At 39.8% G+C, this 20,128-nt stretch overlaps 1 protein-coding gene across 16 annotated transcripts in view; it reads left to right on the plus strand.

Moving 5' to 3' along the window:
• SON (SON DNA and RNA binding protein) overlaps nucleotides 1-20,128 on the plus strand; it is a 182,819-nt gene that overhangs the window by 134,917 nt on the left and 27,774 nt on the right. For 2 of the 16 annotated variants that reach the window (XR_005747147.1, XR_005747148.1), the window contains exon 7: nucleotides 19,428-19,513. The exons of 10 other annotated variants lie outside the window; for them this stretch is intronic. Coding sequence is in view for 4 of the 6 variants with exons in the window: in XM_040338926.1 (XP_040194860.1) it covers nucleotides 988-1,089 (102 nt within the window). In the remaining 2 variants the exon portion in view is untranslated. Of the gene's footprint in view, nucleotides 1-987; nucleotides 2,424-11,016; nucleotides 11,102-16,369; nucleotides 16,504-19,427; nucleotides 19,514-20,128 lie in introns of those variants that run through there. 4 more of the 16 variants (XM_040338927.1, XM_040338928.1, XM_040338929.1 and 1 more) reach the window with 4 other exon arrangements.

The raw sequence follows: 20,128 nt of genomic DNA on the forward strand, positions 1-20,128 counted from the left end.
CATAGGTGTCACTGCTGCGACACATTGAGTAACACTACCTGTGATTAGTTGCCATTTAAAGTCCCCACTACAGTTCTCAGAACAGCAGATGATCTTGATCAAGAGCATCTAAGTTGGCTGATCAGAACTCCCCGCCAGCACTTGACCCCCCCCCCCCCCCCATCAAGAGCATCTAAGCTGGCTGATGAGAACTCCCCGCCAAAGAGTAAGAGAAGGAATAAAAGTAGAGAATACATGGAAGGGAAAGAAAGAACAGGAAAGATGACTTGGAGAGGGATGGAGGGGTGGGGGGCAAGAAATTAAGATGGAGAGATAAGTGAAAGAAAGGAGAACATAGAGAGAGGTACATCCTAAAATGTATCAGAAGGGGTTTTAATACTGTACGATTGTAAGGGACCTGGGGATCCCTAAATGTCTGTGGGCTAATGGCGCAAATTACTTGTCTGGCCTTAGGTGCTGAAAACGCACACTACAAAAATTCTACTGTTAGGGGTCCCCACAACTTGGGAAATTTTATCAAGGGGTCACAGCACTAGAATGGTTGAGAACCACTGCTATAGAGCAATGCTGTTGTCATAGATGCATTATGTGTCTTAATAAGCATTCTACTTTCTATTTAAAAAAAAATGGGTTTTATAAGATTTGCAAATCATTGCATTTTGTTTTTATGAAGATTTGACACAGCGTCCCAACTTTTATAAATGAGCCCTAAATATAAGGTCATGATCAAAAATATTGGCACCACTTCGCCCAGAAAATTGTTGCAATTACGAATGTTTAGTCATTTTGTGTTTTGTTTGTATTGGTATGACTCCAAAGTGGAGAAACAAAAGGCCAAATCTAACTTTAAAATTCCACGCAAAACTTCAAAAATGTACATGTGGAGGTTGGACTTGGCACCTTCTCAAAATTGTAAGAAATAATTACATTTCAAGTTTGGGATTCTCTGGTAATTTTGTAATAAAACATGCCTGTCTCAATTAACAGGTCCTGACAACAACGAAATCACCCTGGCAACCAGTTAAAATTGTGACAATTGACTCAGCCTTGCTGTTGTGCCACATGAAGCATGGAGAACAGAAAGAGTAGCAGAAAATGGTCTGAGGATTTGAGAACAAATTATGGACAATCTCAAGGTTACAAGTCGATCTCCAGAGATCTTAATGTTCTTGTGTCGCACTGCGCGCAACTTTGTCAAGAGGTTTACACCCAATGGCACTGTAGCTAGTTTCCTGGACGTAGACTAAAGTGAAAAATTAATCAAAGATTTGAATTGGATTTTTCAATCATTTTGTCCAGTCAATTTTTCAAGTTTTGCATGGATTGTGTCAAATTTGGCCTTTTTTGTTTCTCCATTTTATTTTTTATTTTTTGTCATAGCATTATAAACAATAGTAAGACTGCCTAAACATTTGTAATTGTAACTTTCTGGGCTAAGTGGTGCATTGTCTGACAGAAATGCAGGGCTGCTAACATTTTTGCCCATGACTGTATGCAATGTAGTCGTAGTTGACGTTGAACTGCACTTTTTTGCATTTGCTACTCTTTCAGGTAGCTTCCTTAGATTGATAAAGTGGCAAAACATCTTATAATCCAGATGGAGCCCAGTTGAATGAGTTTATGCAAAACTTTCATTTACGTTTGCCTGTAATCACAACATTTTATGTGTAGTGTAATTCGGACTTATTTTACATGTTGACACTAAAAATTCAACCAGTATTTTTTTTTTTTTTTTTTTTTTTATGCATCTGAACTAAAACACATAGGTGTGAATTTGCTCTTTGCCAGACAGACGATCCTAGCTGACACAACATGGCCGTTTATACTTCCAGAATCTGATGCATTCATTTTTAGATCCCGATTTCATAAAATTGCAGTTTGAATCGATTTTAATTCCAGCTCGAAGCACATAAACCATCTAATGGAAATAAATGCTTATGAAAACTTATGTATGAGTAATTGGCAGTTATGCCCACCCCATTTACATATCTAGTTTTACCTTGTAGATACAATGAGGGAAATTATTTGATCCCCTGCAGGTTTTGTAAGTTTGCCCACTTACAAAGAAATTAAGGGTCTATAATTTTATTTATTTTTTTATCATGGGTGTATTTAAAATGGAGACAGAATCTCAACCAAAAATCACGTTACAAATGGTATAAATTGAGTTGCAGTTGAGTGAATAAAATAATATTTGATCCTCCTACCAACCAAAGCTAGTCTGGCTCCCACACACAGACTATGGTATGTGGTACACAGCATTAGTCTTGTCAATTTAAGAAGGTTCTCCTAACAACTCCTCGTTATGTGTAAAAAAGATGCCTGTCAACAGATTTTTATTTTTCTTCCATTCAAACCCACTATCATGGACAAGACTTGAGAGCTGTCAAAGGATGTCAGGGACAGGATTGTAGACCTACACAAGGCTAGACTGGGCCACAAGACCATCAGCAAGAAGCTTGGTAAAGAGGAGACAGCTGTTGGAGCGATTATTCGCAAATGGAAGAAATACAAAATAACCATCAATCGCCCTCAGTCTTGAGCTCAAAGCAAAATTTAACCTTGTGGTAAGGTTGATCATGAGAAAGGTGAGGGATCGGCGCATAACTACACGGGATGAGCTTGTGAATGATCTCAAGGCAGTTGGAACCTCCGTCACCAAACGTTGGTAACGTAATATGCTGCCATGGATTGAAATTTTGCAGCGCCCTGCAAAGTCACCCTCCTTAAGGCACATGTACAGGCTCATCTGAAGTTTGCCAGCAAACATCTAAATGATTCAAAGAAGGATTGGGAGAAAGTTCTGTGGTCAGATGAGACCAAAATTTAGCTCTTTGGCATTGACTCGACTCGCTGTGTTTGGAGAAAACCTGGTCACAAACTACAAGCTACAATAAGCATCTTACCTCTGTGCTTTCCAACAAGGGTTTCTCCACCAAGTACTAAGTCATGTTTTGCTTGGGGATTAAATACTATTTTTATTTTATTTTTTTTACTCGCTAAACCAACGCAACTGATTAACATTTGTATCATGTGTTATTCCTGGATTTTTGGTTGATATTTTGTCTTTTAAAATTAAATTCTTCTTAAATTATAGACCCTTCCAAGTGGGCAAACTTACAAAATCTGCAGGGGATCAAATTAATTTTCCCACTGTATATGCAAATATTAAAACATACAATTATGTTAATCTGTTTAAATTTTCATACATTTAAGTGTATGCAAAGCCAACTTTTTTTTCCCTTTTCCTCCAGCAAGGGACACAGGAAGTCTCTTTAATCTTTAGGATATCTTGCTGCTTATAGGAGGATTGGAGACTGGCAAACAAAGTAACTGTAGGCCAGCATCGGATAACCCCTCAAACGATCGGCATGCTTTAGTGTTTTGCTTGTGGATTGAAGAGGATAGATTTATTTTCTATAGTTGTGCTGTGTTAAGCTGCTAACAAAATTATTTAGCCTTTTTGTTTGTTTTCTTTTTTTTTTTTTTTTATTTAAGAGTCTTCTCGACATCACTGCTGGACCGTTGTCTTTTTCAATTGCAGCTTTCCAGTGTGATTGTTCTCAGCTTTTGGAGCACCACGTCCGGACTGACGATGCCTGGAAGTGGACTTTGAACACTGAAATTTGTGTAAGATGCTTTCCATACTTTGTTCTGGTAAAAGTTGGCTGTGGAGTACTTTCCAGGTTCAGGGCTCTTCGTGTTTCGTCACTGCTTGCCCTGTCTGATGATTTGGTGAATAGGACTGCCAGGCTGAGCACTGGGAACGGTTTCAATTCATTAGGTTGCTGGGTGCCTTTACTCCCTGTTGCTGCTGATTTTTCGATGGAAGGAGTTAATTTGCTTTGGGACAGAGCACTGATGTCATCCACTGAGTGTCCTGCAGCTTGTGCTGCACGTTCTTTCCCACCATACATGCCATATTTTTAAGTGGTAAACTTTTTTTTTTTATCCATTGCTGCTGCCCATCTACACTAACCTTGGTCACCTCCAGCCATCTGACCTCATCTGCTGCCAACTGTCTGGTTTTTCATGAGTATGTGATGCCTTGCCTCTTACCCCGAGCCTGTATGTAATTTTACTGCAGTGTGACTGATTCTGGATAGTATTGCTGTGCTGGATGCCACCAGATCATATTCTAATAGTTCTGGGGGTTTTTGCAGTGTCTACTCATGGTGCCAACATCTTCAGCCTGGAGTCATGTTCTCATCTTTTAATCTGTTCTGTCTTTGGAGTCCTCGACTATGTCGGGATGTGACTGACTGGACCTTTCCGCTCTCGGCTGAGGTTTTTACAATGATCTTGCAAACTTTTATGGTCTAAATTACCAACTTATAAACTTCCTCTGGTCAGAGGCCACAAGCCCACTCCTATACCCTCTCTTGCAGATTTGTTTGTAATAAATACCAATACAGTGCCCTGTGCCAAACTATATCATATGAATCTCTCAATCCATGAAAAAATTTGAAATCCAAAAAGATTTCAAATTTGCTACGGTTACAATCCACAGATTAAATGTGCCCCAAGAAACCGTCACCGGATAAAATGGCCACTCACCAAATGAACCCAGAAATCTGCCTTTGGTTCATATGGATAACCACTCCCTCTCTCAGGTTTATCAGCAATCACTCCCAATGCTTTGTCTGTAGTCTCGTTCTATATCCACTCATGTAACATATAAAAGACTATCATGGTGTAGTATATCAAAGAATTATGATTAAAACATAGTTATTCCACTCGCATGTTAAAGTGCCTGGGAGTCGGCACTGAGCTAATCCAGCCGTAAAAAGGAGTATACAAAATGTACGAGTATGTCCTGGTCCGCACGTGTGATGCCTCACTTTGTCTTGCGTTCCTAGCCTCGTTATACTCAGACTGGACATGACGAACTGGCAATCCCGCAGCCTCTATGCATTTCGCAACTTAATGCGTCAGGAAGCCTGATGACGCATTAAGTTTTGAAAGATTCATATGTTATAGTTTGGCACAGGGCACTGTATTGGTATTTATTGCACACTATTTGTTGATTGTTAGCACGTTAATTAATAACCATAGACACATGTACATACTTTTTGTTTTTTGAGTAACAAGTTCACAGGATCAGTCGTGGTAAAATGTTTACATAAATATAAGTTGGCGCAATTTACTTCACAAATCTATTCCCCATAGAGGTTGCGCTGTGTCACACCTTAGCAAGGTGGTCAGTTTTGCCATAGTGGACGTGCATGTCTTTAAGGACCCAACCGATAAGTTGGAAGCCATTTCTATCTGTCCTTGCTCACGCTACTCTTCTTCCGATCCTAGCTGTAACCTTACTTTGCCAGTCCAGGTCTGACTGTTCAAAATCGTCTGAAAGATCACATTTCTGCTGAGGTTGATCCCTCACTTATTGAGCATGTGGACTGCATAACCCTTGTGTAAATGTGTTTTTGATCCCCATAGCCTTTCAGGGGACAGCGTATCTTTTGTACCGGCTCTTTTATAGACATCAAGGGTGCTACTGGTGGCAAATAGCACCCCAAAAGCCTAGAGAAAAGATTGCAAAGTCTTTAACCACTTAAGGACCGCCTCCTGCAGATATACGTCGGCAGAATGGCACGGCTGTGCACAAGCCCGTACCTGTACGTCCTCTAAGTACCCAGCCGTGGGGCGCCCGCCCGCGACCCGGTCCAAAGCTCCGTGGCCACGGGACCCGATCGCCGCCGGAGTCCCGCGATCGGTCCCCGGAGCTGAACGGGGAGAGCTGTGTTTTAAGCTGTGTGTAAACACAGCTTCCCCGTTCTTCACAGTGGCAGCTTCATTGATCGTGTGTTCCCTAATATAATGAAACACGATCAATGATGTCACACGTCCAGCCCCGCCCCCCTACAGTTAGAAAAACATATAAGGTCACACAACCCCTACAGCGCCCTCTAGTGGTTAACTCCCAAACTGCAATTGTAATTTTCACAGTAAACAATGCATTTTTATAGCATTTTTTGCTGTGAAAATGACAATGGTCCCAAAAATGTGTCAAAATTGGCCGATGTGTCCGCCATAATGTCGCAGTCACGAAAAAAATCGCTGATCGCTGCCATTAGTAGTAAAAAATTATTTTTTAGAAAAATGCAATAAAACTATCTCCTATTTTGTAAACGCTATAAATTTTGCGGAAACAAATCGGTAAATGCTTGCGATTTTTTTTTTAAAAATAGGTAGAATACGTATCGGCCTAAACTGAGGGAAAAAAAATATATATATATTTTTTTTTTTTTTTTATATCTTTTTTGGGGGATATTTATTATTGCAAAAAGTAAAAAATATTGCATTTTTTTCTAAATTGTCGCTCTATTTTTGTTTAAAGCAAAAAATTAAAAACCGCAGAGGTGATCAAATATCACCAAAGGAAATCTCTATTTGTGGGAAAAAAAGGACGCCAATATTGTTTGGGAGCCACATGGCACGACCGCGCAATTGGCAGTTAAAGCGACGCAGTGCCGAATCGCAAAAACTGGCCAGGTCCTTTACCTGCATAAAGGTCCGGATCTTAAGTGGTTAAAAGAAAATGTCCCTTTGTTTTTCTACTCCTTCAGCTTTCACATATCCTTCCCAGGCTTTGCTTGCCATCCACCTGCAAGTCCTGTCACTTAATCTGTAAAATCTTTAGACCCGCTGTCCGCTGCATGAAGGTGTGCGTTTTCCCATTTTCTCGAGGGGGGTGACTTTTTTTAACGCTGGCTACTCCTGGGGTTTCTAAAGCTGGGAGGCGGGCAGAGTTTATGATCATGTGACCACTGTGATTGGCTGTCACAGGTGGGTCACATGATCGGAAAGCTCCTGATTGCAAGTAGCTTTTCGTTCTGGTCCTGGTAACTGTGCTAGGAGTGCCCACTCTTGGCACAGGCTTGTTTACCTTTTGGAATGCAAATATGCGGCCACTGGGCGTCAAGGCCTACCCGCTGAGAGGCTGCATTTTGCTTATGGACGACGTGGTGAGGTTATTCTTTTGTGGAGGCTTGGACAGCTTTTATCTTGGGTGCATGACTTGGTATCTCAGTCAAAACTAGAGTTTTGCTCCCTGCCCCATTATTTTCCCTATTCACAATCCCAAATAGATAATTTTGACCCATTCTTATTCTGTAAATTCTCTTCACTCAAGCCCAAAAAATACTGCATGGAATGTACCAAATCTATCATCTGTTAACCAAGGAGACTTTCTGACTTATGTGGGCCCTGTCTTTCAGCCTCTCATCTGCACATGGGTATTCTTCAAGGTACTGGCCCCACTATGTTCTCATTGCATTCCCTTTGTGGGATACCTAGACCACCTCATTTTGAGTTGACTGTTCAAACATTGCAATGATTTGAATGGCTTTTGAACCTTTTTAAATGTAGTGTTTTTTGGATTATCTAGGTCTAGTTCTGGACACAGCTCAACCCAGCTCCTGCTACAGGATAACATTCTGATGCCCTGGTTTCTGGTTCGTACTCTAGTCCAGGAGCCAACCAACTCTCTGCTTTTGTAGAAGTCCTAGGTCTGGTATTTGCCTCTTTTGAGAACCGCTTGCCCATTTTTACTATAGACGTCTGTTGCGTCATCTATTATCAGGTTGTCTCTGGCATGGTTGCTCAGTAATTCACTTCTGGAGTTGGAAATCCTTACTTTCCTTCTCTTTTTTTTTTTTTTGATAGACACCAGCCCGTTGGGCTGGAAAAGGAGGCTTGGGCACCCTGTGAATGTAATACTCCATATTCCCATTGCACATGTTCCTGGTTGAAGCTCTAGAAGATTTGGGTGGTGTAGCAACCACCAGCTGGAAACTGGCTCAGAAAGTCACAATGTGGATATTTGCCTGCACATCAAGTTATGTGTGGTGGCAAATATCTACATTGTAACCCTGTGAGTGTAGGGACATGGGTTATTTGAGTCTTGAATCTTTATCAACATCCTTGAACTTTGGGAGATTTTATGGTCTCCACAGCATTTGACCATCCTATATGATCTTTTTTCATTTTAGACAGTCCCACTTCACTTGGTGTGAGCCTTAAGGCTTCCACCCTGGAACGAATTCTGTCCTTCGTGCAGATGGATCTTGATTTTTTTAGGACCTTTTTATACAGAGTCTCTTCCATGTAGCTCCCCCTATCTGTTTCCATGAATTCGGTTCAGTCTTAACATTTAGAAACCATCATGTGAACCCATTAGACATTCCTCTCTACTCTCATACACATGTAGCCATTACCTCCTGTGAGGGGTGTCTAACCTGGCTGCCCCATCTTGTAAGGAACCACTTTTGGTTCTGCATAGGACTAAGGTGGTGTTCGAGCCCAGAACTTGAGATATATTCTGGATTCTTCCTCAACCAGAATATTATATTTCTGATCTTTCATTTGTCTCCATGACCTAATTTCTTCAGTAGACCATCGACCAAGATTATGGTCTCAAAGATGGGATACCACCACTTCCTGTAAGGATACCCTCTGCTAGACCTGTGAGTTTGGTCTAGCAGAGGCTTGTGCTTTTTACCTCAATCAACGGTTTTCCAGATTTGCATGTCTGTCACCTGGTTTTCTGTTTTATGTTCATTAAGTTATACCAGGTTGGTTTTTGACCCTCATCTGATGCCAGGCTTTGGCTCCAGGGCCTTCCAACAGCTCTTCCAAAAGCTTGTGCTTTTTACCTCAATCAACGGTTTTCCAGATTTGCATGTCTGTCACCTGGTTTTCTGTTTTATGTTCATTAAGTTATACCAGGTTGGTTTTTGACCCTCATCTGATGCCAGGCTTTGGCTCCAGGGCCTTCCAACAGCTTTTTTAACTGCAGACAGTCCAAAGCGCTCTTGTTTTTTTGGAAACTAGTTACAATTGCTTTGTTGCCCCCTGCTCCCTCAGTTTGACTGCTTTTTAACATCCCAAGGGTTATAGACTTCCTGTGTCCCTTGATTAAGAAAGAATATATGATTTTTCTACTTGTTACAAAATCCTTTTCTTGGAGTCAATCTGGAGTACCAATACTGAGGAGGTTATATTCTAGGCTGGCCTGTAGGTTTTGTATTTTTGTTTGCAAGTGTTCAGTCTCCATGTAGACAGCAGTAAAACCTAAAGAATAAAGACTTCCTGTGTTACTTAATAGACTCTTTAGACTATAGTTTTCTATAGGGCAGGGAAAAGTTAGAACCTCTATTATTTTTTTTTTTCTGTTTGTCCCTGTTTTAAAGATTCTTCCACTTTGTCCTGCTGATTGTCACTGGGACAGAATTTGATGGGAAATCTAAGATTTTACAGTTGACACCAGAGAAAAAAGTGTGGGGGAAACGTGTTCCACTAAGAGGGGACTTCCCCCTTACTGAAGAAAGAGACCCTCACTTTTGAGACCATTTCTATTATTTTTAGTGGCATCTTTGAGACAAAAAAATTTATGCATACAAAAAAATAAATAAAACCGGCAGGGATCTTTACCATTCCTTGCTCTACCCAAAACTCGTTTTGGCTTTAAACATACTTTAAAAGGTGATGGAATTCCATTTACTGCAAAGTGTGTTTTAGATATCCTTACATTTTCTAATGAATATGAGGCTTAAAGACAGTCAAGTACAGACAAATATTTCTTGCAATACAGACCTACTTATAATGTAAAACTCTTTTTTTTTTTTTTTTTTTTTTTTTGGAGCGGCTGACAAGATGCTGCTTATATAGTCAATACAATTAATCCTGTTCTACTGTACAGTTTGGTATATTTAAAACTGAGTGGGTACAGAGAAAAGCCTCATTTTATCTAGGGCCATATCAACCAGACTACCAAGCTAACACATCTGTGTAATAAAAAAAAAAAAAATATATATATATATATATATATATATATATATATATATATATATATATATATATATACACATACACATACACATACACATACATATACATATACACACACACACACACACACGCCTATTTTCATTCTGCCCCGGTTTGGTCACATGATCATCCCCTGTGTCCAAAAGCGGCTTCAAGGGAGAGGAGAGAGCGTTCCAACAGCTAGTAAAGCCTGGAGTGGTGATGTCACCCATGGGCTTCAATGGCTTATCTGTCATACTCCCTTTTCTCCGAACCCTGTAGCAATGCTGGCTGACGCAAAGGAAGCTGGCACACATGATTGAACCCAGAGCGGCCTTTAAATATCTAAGTATATACATCTTTCTTACACAGGTTATTTAACCAAGTTGTGGGTGTAAAGCCAGATTCTACTTTAAGTTAACTTCCAGATAGAACAGACAAACTGTGTCTGCACCCCATTTAGATAAACTGTCATTTTATTACTATACATTTCATGTTGTAATATACATATGCCTATTTTTGGGGCTAGGGGTAATTTATTATTTAGATAGTTTAGGTTGTAGTCAAAAATACAGTGCTCACCTAACCTGCAGTGAAAACATTTGCATGCACAGAGATCTGCTTTTCCACGCCTTTGTGTTCCCTTGTTACTTATTATTGAAGCTCTATTTTATTTCAGGATTTTATTTCTCTTCCTCCAATCAGGTCATAACTTCAGAGCTCGATTCCTTAGTTGTAGTTGTAGGCCGTGATTGCGCTCAGAAGTTCTGATCACATGTGATCCGATAAGCAGGTGGATGGTGCTGATCCAGTGCTGATGTCACTCTGGGGCAGGAGGGGAACTAATAAAATCCTAAAATAAAGATAAGTAAGAGTTTTTATATATATATCTCATCTTCTCATCTGCATGTTTTTGTGTATTCTATTGAGTAGTTTAATCTTTTTGTGTAGGGTTATTTTTTTTTATTTATTTTTTTTAACACTAAAGTCTACTTATAAACTAGAGATGCACAATTTGCTTTTTTACTTTTTTGTAAAAACAAAAAGCAGAACTCCAGACAAACACACAGTTTAAATGCATATATGTGAAATACTTAGTGTTTTAATTCTTATCATCTAATCTTTTTTTCTTTTAGACTTTATTCTACACACTATTGCCCACTACGTAGTTTCTAGGTTGACATCACTGTTTCCTTTTTGCAGATCAATGTGTCCATTACCAGCTCATTGGACTGTGAATGAGAATCATCACCCCACTTAGGTTCTCCTATTCTGCTCCCTTTCTCATGTAAGCTGTGTCTGCACTTCTCCTCCTTCCAGTTCCAATTACTTTACTTAACATTCTAGATTATTAGCACTGGGCAATGCAATATAACATGATTAGCTCAGTACATAACCTCTTACTGTGAATTTAATATTTGCAATGTAGAAGATTGTGAGGTGCATAAGATGGACATCAGAATTTACACTTGCAAAATGTTAACACATAATTACACTTAATACATACCGTAACTGGGGCAAAACTGTTTTTAAAATTTGCTTGGAGTTCTGGTTTAAGTGTTAAATATTGAGAATCTTAATTATGGTTCACTTTAAACAATCGCTTTGAAGGCATTATTTTTATTTTTAACACATAAAGGATTTATCTGAACAGTAATTTAACATACTGTATTGGGACACCTCCCTTTACATGCACATAAACTTTAATAACATCCCAGTCTTAGTCCTTTGGGTTGAGGTCAGGACTCTTAAGCGGCCAGTCAAGTTCCTCCACCCCCAAACTCGCTCATTCATGTCTTTATGGACCTTGCTTTTGGGCACTGGTCCAAATCATTTGGTGGAGGGGGATTATGGTGTGGAGTTTTTTTTTCAGGGGTTGGGCTTGGCCCCTTAGTTTGGACAATTTCATGTTCCCAACTTTGTGGGAACAATTTGGAAATGGGCCCCTTCTTGTTCCAACATGACTGCGCACAGGTGCACAGAGCAAGGTCCATAAAGTTCATATGCGTGTACAGGCAGGCGTCACAATGCTTTTGACGATATACAGTTGCAATAAAAAGTATGTGAACCTTTTGGAATGATATGGATTTCTGCACAAATTGGTCATAAAATGTAATCTGATCTTCATCTAAGTCGCAACAATAAACAATCAGTCTGCCTAAACTAATAACACACAAAGAATTAAATGTTGCCATGTTTTTATTGAACACACCATGTAAACATTCACAGTGCAGGTGGGAAAAGTATGTTAACCCCTAGACTAATGACATCTCCAAGAGCTAATTGGAGTGAGGTGTCAGCCAACTGGAGTCCAATCAATGAGATGTGATTGGAGGTGTTCGTTACAGCTGCCCTGCCCTATAAAAAACACACCAGTTCTGTGTTTGCTTTTCACAAGAAGCATTGCCTGATGTGAAGGATGCCCTGCACAAAAGAGCTCTCAGAAGACCTACGATTAAGAATTGTTGACTTGCATAAAGCTGAAAAGGGTTATAAAAATCTCCAAAAGCCTTGCTGTTCATCAGTCCACAGTAGGACAAATTGTCTATAAATGGAGAAAGTTCAGTACTGCTGCTACTCTCCCTAGGAGTGGCCGTCCTGTAAAGATGACTGCAAGAGCACAGTGCAGACTGCTCAATGAGGTGAAGAAGAATCCTAGAGTGTCAGCTAAAGACTTACAAAAGTCTCTGGCATATGCTAACATCCCTGTTAGCGAATCTACGATACGCAAAACACTAAACAAGAATGGATTTCATGGGAGGATACCACAGAGCAAGCCACTTCTGTCCAAAAAAAAATTGCTGCATGTTTACAGTTTCCACAAAAGCACCTGGATGTACTGGCAAAATATTCTGTGGACAGATGAAACCAAAGTTGAGTTGTTTGGAAGAAACACACAACACTGTGTGGAAAAAAAGAGGCACAGCACACCAACATCAAAACCTCATCCCAACTGTGAAGTATGGTGGTGGGGCATCATGGTTTGGGGCTGCTTTGCTGCGTCAAGGCCTGGACGGATTGCCATCATCGAAGGAAAAATTAATTCCCAAGTTTATCAAGACATTTTGCAGGAGAACTTAAGGCCGTCTGTCCACCAGCTGAAGTTCAACAGAAGATGGGTGTTGCAACAGGACAACGACCCAAAGCATAGAAGTAAATAAACAGAATGGCTTAAAAACAGAAGAAAATACGCCTTCTGGAGTGGCGCAGTCAGAGCCCTGACGTCAACCCGATTTTAGATGCTGTGGCATGACCTCAAGAAAGCGATTTTACACCAGACATCCCAAGAATATTGCTGAACTGAAACGTTTCTGTAAAGAGGAATGGTGAAGAATTACTCCTGACCGTTGTGGTCTGATCTGCAACTACAGGAAATGTTTGGTTGAAGTTATTACTGCCAAAGGAGGTTTAACCAGTTATTAAATCCAAGGGTTCACATACTTTTTCCACCTGCACTGTGAATGTTTACATGGTGTGCAATAAAAACATGGTAACATTTAATTCTTTGTGTGTTATTAGTTTAGGCAGACTGATTGTTAATTTTTGCGACTTGGATGAAGATCGGATCACATTTTATGACCAATTTGTGCAGAAATCCATATCATTCCAAAAGGGTTCACTTAATTTTTATTGTAACTGTAGTTTACCTAATAATGGACCATGGGCCATTCCCAAACATACAAAAGAGGGATTCATCAGGTTGAAGTGTTTTAGGAAACGGTGCTTCTAAGGTTAACAGTCAAGGATGGACAAATTAACTTCTGCAGTAAGACAAAACTATCCCAAAAAAAAAACAGGCAGTTCATTTTTCTTTAGAAAGCATCCACAGCCCAAGGAAAAAAACCTGTCCCATGGCAGCATCTGCAAAGTTGGATCCATACAGAGTCTAAGTTGGCATTTTCTCATCAGTAAGGAGCTAGTTTGCTGATTGCAGAGCTGTTGGTCAGACTCAGGAGCCATGTTGTGTCTACATAGACTACTGCTTCTCCACATAGAGGGTCCTACTGTGCGGCTGCTGGCTGGGGACAAGCTAAGGGCATGGCTTATTTAGAAACAAAAGGAGCTTGTGTTTTGATGCACCTAGAATGTATTAATCTGTAATTCGATTGGGTTTTTAAATTCTAGCTATTAACTTAATGGCCACATTTGCTTTCCACTTGCAATCATTTTACACCTGGGGTGAAAGCTTGAAACATCACCTTTAACCTGTCATGAAAGAAGGGCCGACTCTCCTCATCTCCTGCTAAGAATACCATCAGTCTGTTTTTGTCTTAATCACTTATATGATTTTGACCTGAAAAAAATATTAAGATCGTTAAGTCCAACTTAAGTTGGACAGAATTGGGTCAGAAATCCTGATCCTACATTGTTTTTGTTTGAGTCCTGAAGTTTTGAAGCCATTAGATGACCATGACCGTCATACAACTAGCATGTTTAGAAGAAGTCAGCAGTGGCTGCTGCATATTCACTTCCTATACTATGGGTTTACTTTTTGGGAGGACTTGGTGGTATCCCTTTCAAAGCTCCATAGCTTCACTCCTTTTGGTCCTATTTATAATACTTCTTAGCATAAAAATGATGGCGCTTGATCCAGATGTGGTTCTCGCTATTTTCAGTTTGTCTTGTCACCTGCTGTTATACTAGTATACAAATTGAGCAGCAGTTATGTGATCTATACTATTTTCTTATTTCAATGATTTACAAATAGTTTTTTTTTTATGCGACTCCCAAGCCAACCAAGTTTTGGAACCTCTAGTACAGCACATGTGTAACTTTCTCTTCCATAAAGGGCTGAAAGCATATTTCTAAAGCCGGGAACAAAAATAATATATTGCAACCTACCAGTTCTTATATGTGGTGGCTGCATTCAAAGGGGGAGGGGGACCAATACGTTCCCTTAAATAAAAGCACAGCTGTACTTTATATTGCACGTTTTTGCATTATTTGCATACGTGTAATGGTTCTATAGAACAGGAGTCTCAAAACTGAGGACTGGATGTGTGCTTTTGCTAGACTTTGTCTGGTCCTTGGGGCACTATTCCTTCCATTGATACCAATGATGTATTAAAGGGGAGGGGCATTTTATAAAGATCTCACTATTTTGGAGGGCGTCCTCCCCAAAATGTCATAACAAAGAAGGGAAATATATTGAGTCTTTAAGTATACCTCCAAAGATGGACACCTTTATAAAAATATACAACTTTATTTTAACATAATTAAAATATACAGGTTAAAAAACCTTAACATTTGAGAGATTTAATCAGGTCATCACCTAAATTCTTTTGCCAATTTAGAACATATCCTTAAAAAGGACTTTGCAAAAAGATGATTATGTAAGGGTCCAATGAGATCACCATCTGAAGGGGGGATTCCTTTCACAGGAACCCCCGCTTCCTCAGGACCTTGGAATCACAATTATATATATATAAAGATGGACACTTCAACATTAAATAATGGTCATATGGTGCAAAGGGGGAGAGCGTCCGTATATGGAATATTAAATCGTATACGTTTTAATGGTGTTATAAAGTTGTATATTTTACTGGTTTCTTTTATATTCTATCTTTGGAGGTATACTTAAAGTCCCTATATAATTCCCTTGTTTTGTTATGATGCCAGTAGTGGTGTACTATTCCTCCCACTAATACCGGGGCACTATTCCTCCTCCTGCTAACCAATCCTGAAGCCATGTTTATTCTAACTAATGCTGGGTGCTGGACACTTCTACCTCCACTAGCCACAATCTGGCCCCCCTAAAGTCTGAAGGAAACTGGCCCTTTGTTTGACAAGTTTGGAGACTACTGTTATAGAATATGGGTTTGGTCTTGTAACCAGATCAAATATAGTGGAAGCCTATAAGAAACCTTAGTATGGGCCCATGATTAGATTGTTTTTAAGGCATGTATATTGACAAACAACTGTTTTTGAAATGATGCAGTGCCATGCATTGAGCAAGTGCACTGTATATAAATGCCATGCACAGTGTGCTTTCATACTTTTAAACAGCCCCTTCTCTACAGTATCTATCTTTTGTATGTAAAGCATAGGAGCTGCCAAAGACTTAATATCTAAAAGATGACATTAAGAGGTTATATTAAAAAAAAAAAAACATGGTAGACTATCCATCAAATCTGCACATGTGTTTTGTGCGAATGAGCCCAAATCAAATGTTCTATGGCTATTTTCTGCAGAATTTGTGACTGTGTAAAATACAGGCTGCAAGATGGTGCCAAGGAGCTTACATAGCGCTAACTCTGGTACCCCCCCAGTCACACATTCTTGATCTGCAGAGAATATAGCCTTTTGACTTTATAGCCTTTTGTAATTTATCCTATCCCCACACAACGAATTTACATGCAGCTTTGATGGACAAATGGCTATGCAGATGTTTTAAAACTCGGATGTTTTTTCTATGCTGTTCACAGAATTTTTTACTCTTCTTTTTTTTGATCCCTAAACATCACTGTAGTGTGTCTTCTTGGCATACAGAGTTGTAAAGGAGATATTTAATCGACTTTTTTTAAAATTTTTACTTTTTATTTTATTTCCTATGCAGATTTGTACATGCTCCCTCGAAAACGGGGATTCTTAACCTTTTTACGATTTCAGACCCCCAATGGATTGGCCAATATGTCCCCCATACCCCCTTCATCAGACTGTTGAAATCATCATCGCCACCGGTTCTATTAGGTACTAGTATGACTTCAATAGCTGTCATTAGCTTGGTTTTACTTTAACGTATGGATAGCTAGGAACTGAAAAGTCACAAGTCAACAAGTAAAAAAAAAAAAAAAAATCTCACAAGATATAGCTAGCTTGATCGTTTGTTTTTATTTTGTAACACATGGAATTGAGATCCAGATACTTGATGTAAATCAAATGTCACTTGACACATCAACTTCATTTCTACTCTGATTTTAGGTTCAATAATGCGAAGAATCCTGATTCACAGGGTTAAGTAGTTGAAAACCAGACCATCCATTGCCCCTATCACCAGGCAAGGCAAGCTGCGATCAGCACATACCAAAGCTGCTTTATATTCAACCCAACCAATTTCTTTCTGTCTTTGGCCTTCTAAATCCATAAGTCCTTCTTTCCTGAATCCAGAGATGTAGCCCCAAGGAGCATGGCTTCTCACCATTTATTTGAGGGCCAGTTCACACTAGGCAGCACAATCCTGTACGATTCAGTCAGTTCAGGCCATTGCGATTTGAGGCCTTTTATTTTAAGTGGCCTCAAATTGCACCGCACCAAAAGTAATGTATGCTCTGCTTTGGGAAACTCACTGCTACCAGATCGCATTGGTGCTTCTGCACCATGCTACCAGTGCAGGCAAACGTATTGAGTGTTTGATGTCAAGTTGATACCTGCTGCAGATCGTAACTGCAGTGTGTTTTGAACAACTAAAAGTTGCTTAGTAAATCGGAGAATGTGATTAGTGTCTATTGACTGCAAAGGTGGTCTCAGTGGAGCATGTCAATTGTGTTTTTGTTTTTTATACAGACCTCTTCCGTAAACTTTAATTTAAAAAGTATCTAATCCTAAAAGGAAAAATTTATAATTTTGCAGTTTTTACCAGTCCTTGGATGTGGTGGCTGCATTATTTTTTTATTTTTTTAAGGCCAAGAACATTTTCAGCAAGTACAGAAAATCTGTTGACTTGCTGTAAGCTGAAAAGAAAGCACAGTCAACTCTATCTTTGTGCAAAGTACTGCTTCCATCAATCAACCATTTAATGGAGATGTGCTGACATGTTTGAAGTCCAACATGAGTGGCAAGAATGCCTCCCTCAAACAATACTGTAGAGAAATGAGTGTAGACTTAAAGGGACACTTGTTTTGTTGGCAGGATTACCCAATGAAAATTAAAGGAAAACCAGTCTTGAAAAAATAAAACGAATGTAGCCACTACATCTTGCTGCTCTTTCAGGCAGGCAAACGCCACCAGCATATACACCTGCTCATATGTCCGTTTACATCTGCCACTCCATAGAGGGCAATGGATGGTCCATTCAGGTCTGACAAAAAGAATTATAGTAAAAAAGGAGACTCAAGGAGCTGTACGCTATACTTACATTTTTGATTGAGATACATTTTAAGGAAAGTAATGGGCAAGTAGGGCACAGTCACTAGAGTGTCTGGAGGCTGCACATATAATAGATTTATCCCTGTACATACACACTCCTAATCTATACACAAACAATATCTTAAAGGAGTTCTCTGAGCTAAAACTTTTAACCCCCGCTGTGCCCGGGCTGTAAAACTATACAAAATAAACTTTCACTTACCTGCCTACGATCCCCCGTTCCGATATCGCCGTCCCGTTCTCCGGTCCCGTTCTCTTCCACTTCCTGTGTGTCGGTGACTCATAGTGCGCTCAGCCTATCAGCGGCCGCGACGGGACATTGCTGCGGCCGCTGATAGGCTGAGCGCACTGTGAGTCACCGACCCCCAGGAAGTGGAAGAGACCGGGACCGGAGAACGGGATGGCGATATCGGAACAACGGGGGATCGTAGGCAGGTAAGTGAAGGTTTATTTTGTATAGTTTTACAGCCCGGGCACAGCGGGGGTTAAAAGTTTTAGCTCAGAGAACTCCTTTAACAATCATTGATCATTGTCCTTAGCTGATCGCATTCACACATTTATATAAAAAGTTGTTTCCTTTTTAAAGTAGTTTCTTTTTAAATTGAACAATCAACCATATTGTTTATTTTGCTTACATAAATTATCCTAAACAGCCATTGTTGTATGTTAACACTTAAAGCTGAATTCAAGGACATTGGCTCCTTTTTAAAAAGTAAAGGCACAATAGGAGTTGAGACCAAGGAGGCGCATGACATCTCCTGGACTTATCGCTATTATTTATATCTGACAGGTTTTTAGTACTCCTGTAAGATGGGCTATTCCTGTTTTTCCAGGACCCCGAAGGGAATTCTTCTGATCTCTGCATCTGCAACAGTAGAGTCGCTGCAGGTTCCATGTTTGCCACCTCTTCTTTTTCAATCACAGAAGCCTTGGTATTATGTGAACACATTCTCAAAATACCAAGGCTTCTGTGAATGGGCAGCGGAGGGACGGGCATAGCCTCTCTGTGTGCTACTCTGTCAGATCCTGGCGTCTCTGTCCGGCAGACTAATAAACCTGTCAAATGTATATAGAAAGAAGTCCAGGGTATTTTGTGCTCTAGGTCAGTGTTTCCCAACTCCAGTCCTCAAGGCACACCAACAGGTCATGTTTTCAGGCTTTCCATTATTTTGCACAGGTGATTTGATCAGTTTCACTGCCTTAGTAATTACCACAGCCGTTTCATCTGAGGGAAATCCTGAAAACATGACCTGTTGGTGTGCCTTGAGGACTGGAGTTTGGAAACGCTGCTCTAGGTGGACTCTTGGTGCCTTCACATTTTACAAGGTGGCTGAATTCCTGGAATTCAGCTTTAATCTAGGACATTTGAACAGGCAATAGCTACCATGCTTTTTCTGTAGTTTCATTATGACCATCAATTATATGTATTCCTTACTGGCAATCCTAGCCAGTATAAATGTATTTTTAATTCATAGCTAACATAAGGTGTGGTTTTGAGGTCTGGTTCTGATCTGATTGTTTGTCTTCAGCCTTGTTCGTATCAGGAGTGAGGGGAAGCAGGGAAGGGAGGACATGTGCTGCTGATAACAAGAGATTGGACTTTTATGTTCTTAAGGTAAGCAGGGTACGATTTCCCATAGTCTTTAGTGGCTTTCAATGTACCTTTACATAAACCAAATTAAAGTGCATAGATAAAACCTTTTTTAGTTTTGGATAGGGTGGGGGAGGGTTAGAACTTCTGGCAAGTTTTTATTGCTGTCTCAGTGCCCATTGAGGGTTTATTTCTCTGTTTGGACTGATGACCATTGTCATTAGGAGAGAAAGTGAAAGGAGATCCAAATTTTTAGTGCTGTTCCTAGAACAGGAGGTGTGGGGAAATCTTTCAATGGCAACCATTTTAAAAAGGCGGGGTCCCCTTTTGTGAGATTTCTACTGGTTTCCTGTTTTCTCTGGAAGTAAAAAGGTAGGCTTCTCCATATGTACACAGACAGCAAAACAACATGGCAAGGATTTTAACCCTTCCCTATTCTCCAGAACTTTTAAAGTTTTAGATTTTAGTTTTATTTGCATAATGGTATTCCTTTAAATTAACAGATCTGGGAAATATTTCCCTCTCAATGCAATCTCTGTAAAGATAATTTGAAAGTATTGATGTAGGTGTAATAAAATATCTTCTAAAGTTTTTTTTTTTTTTTTTTTTGCCTTTTCACCTAATAATGGCATACGGTTC

The sequence above is a fragment of the Rana temporaria genome, chromosome 2 (assembly GCF_905171775.1).
Source record: "Rana temporaria chromosome 2, aRanTem1.1, whole genome shotgun sequence".
Classification (NCBI taxonomy): domain Eukaryota; kingdom Metazoa; phylum Chordata; class Amphibia; order Anura; family Ranidae; genus Rana; species Rana temporaria.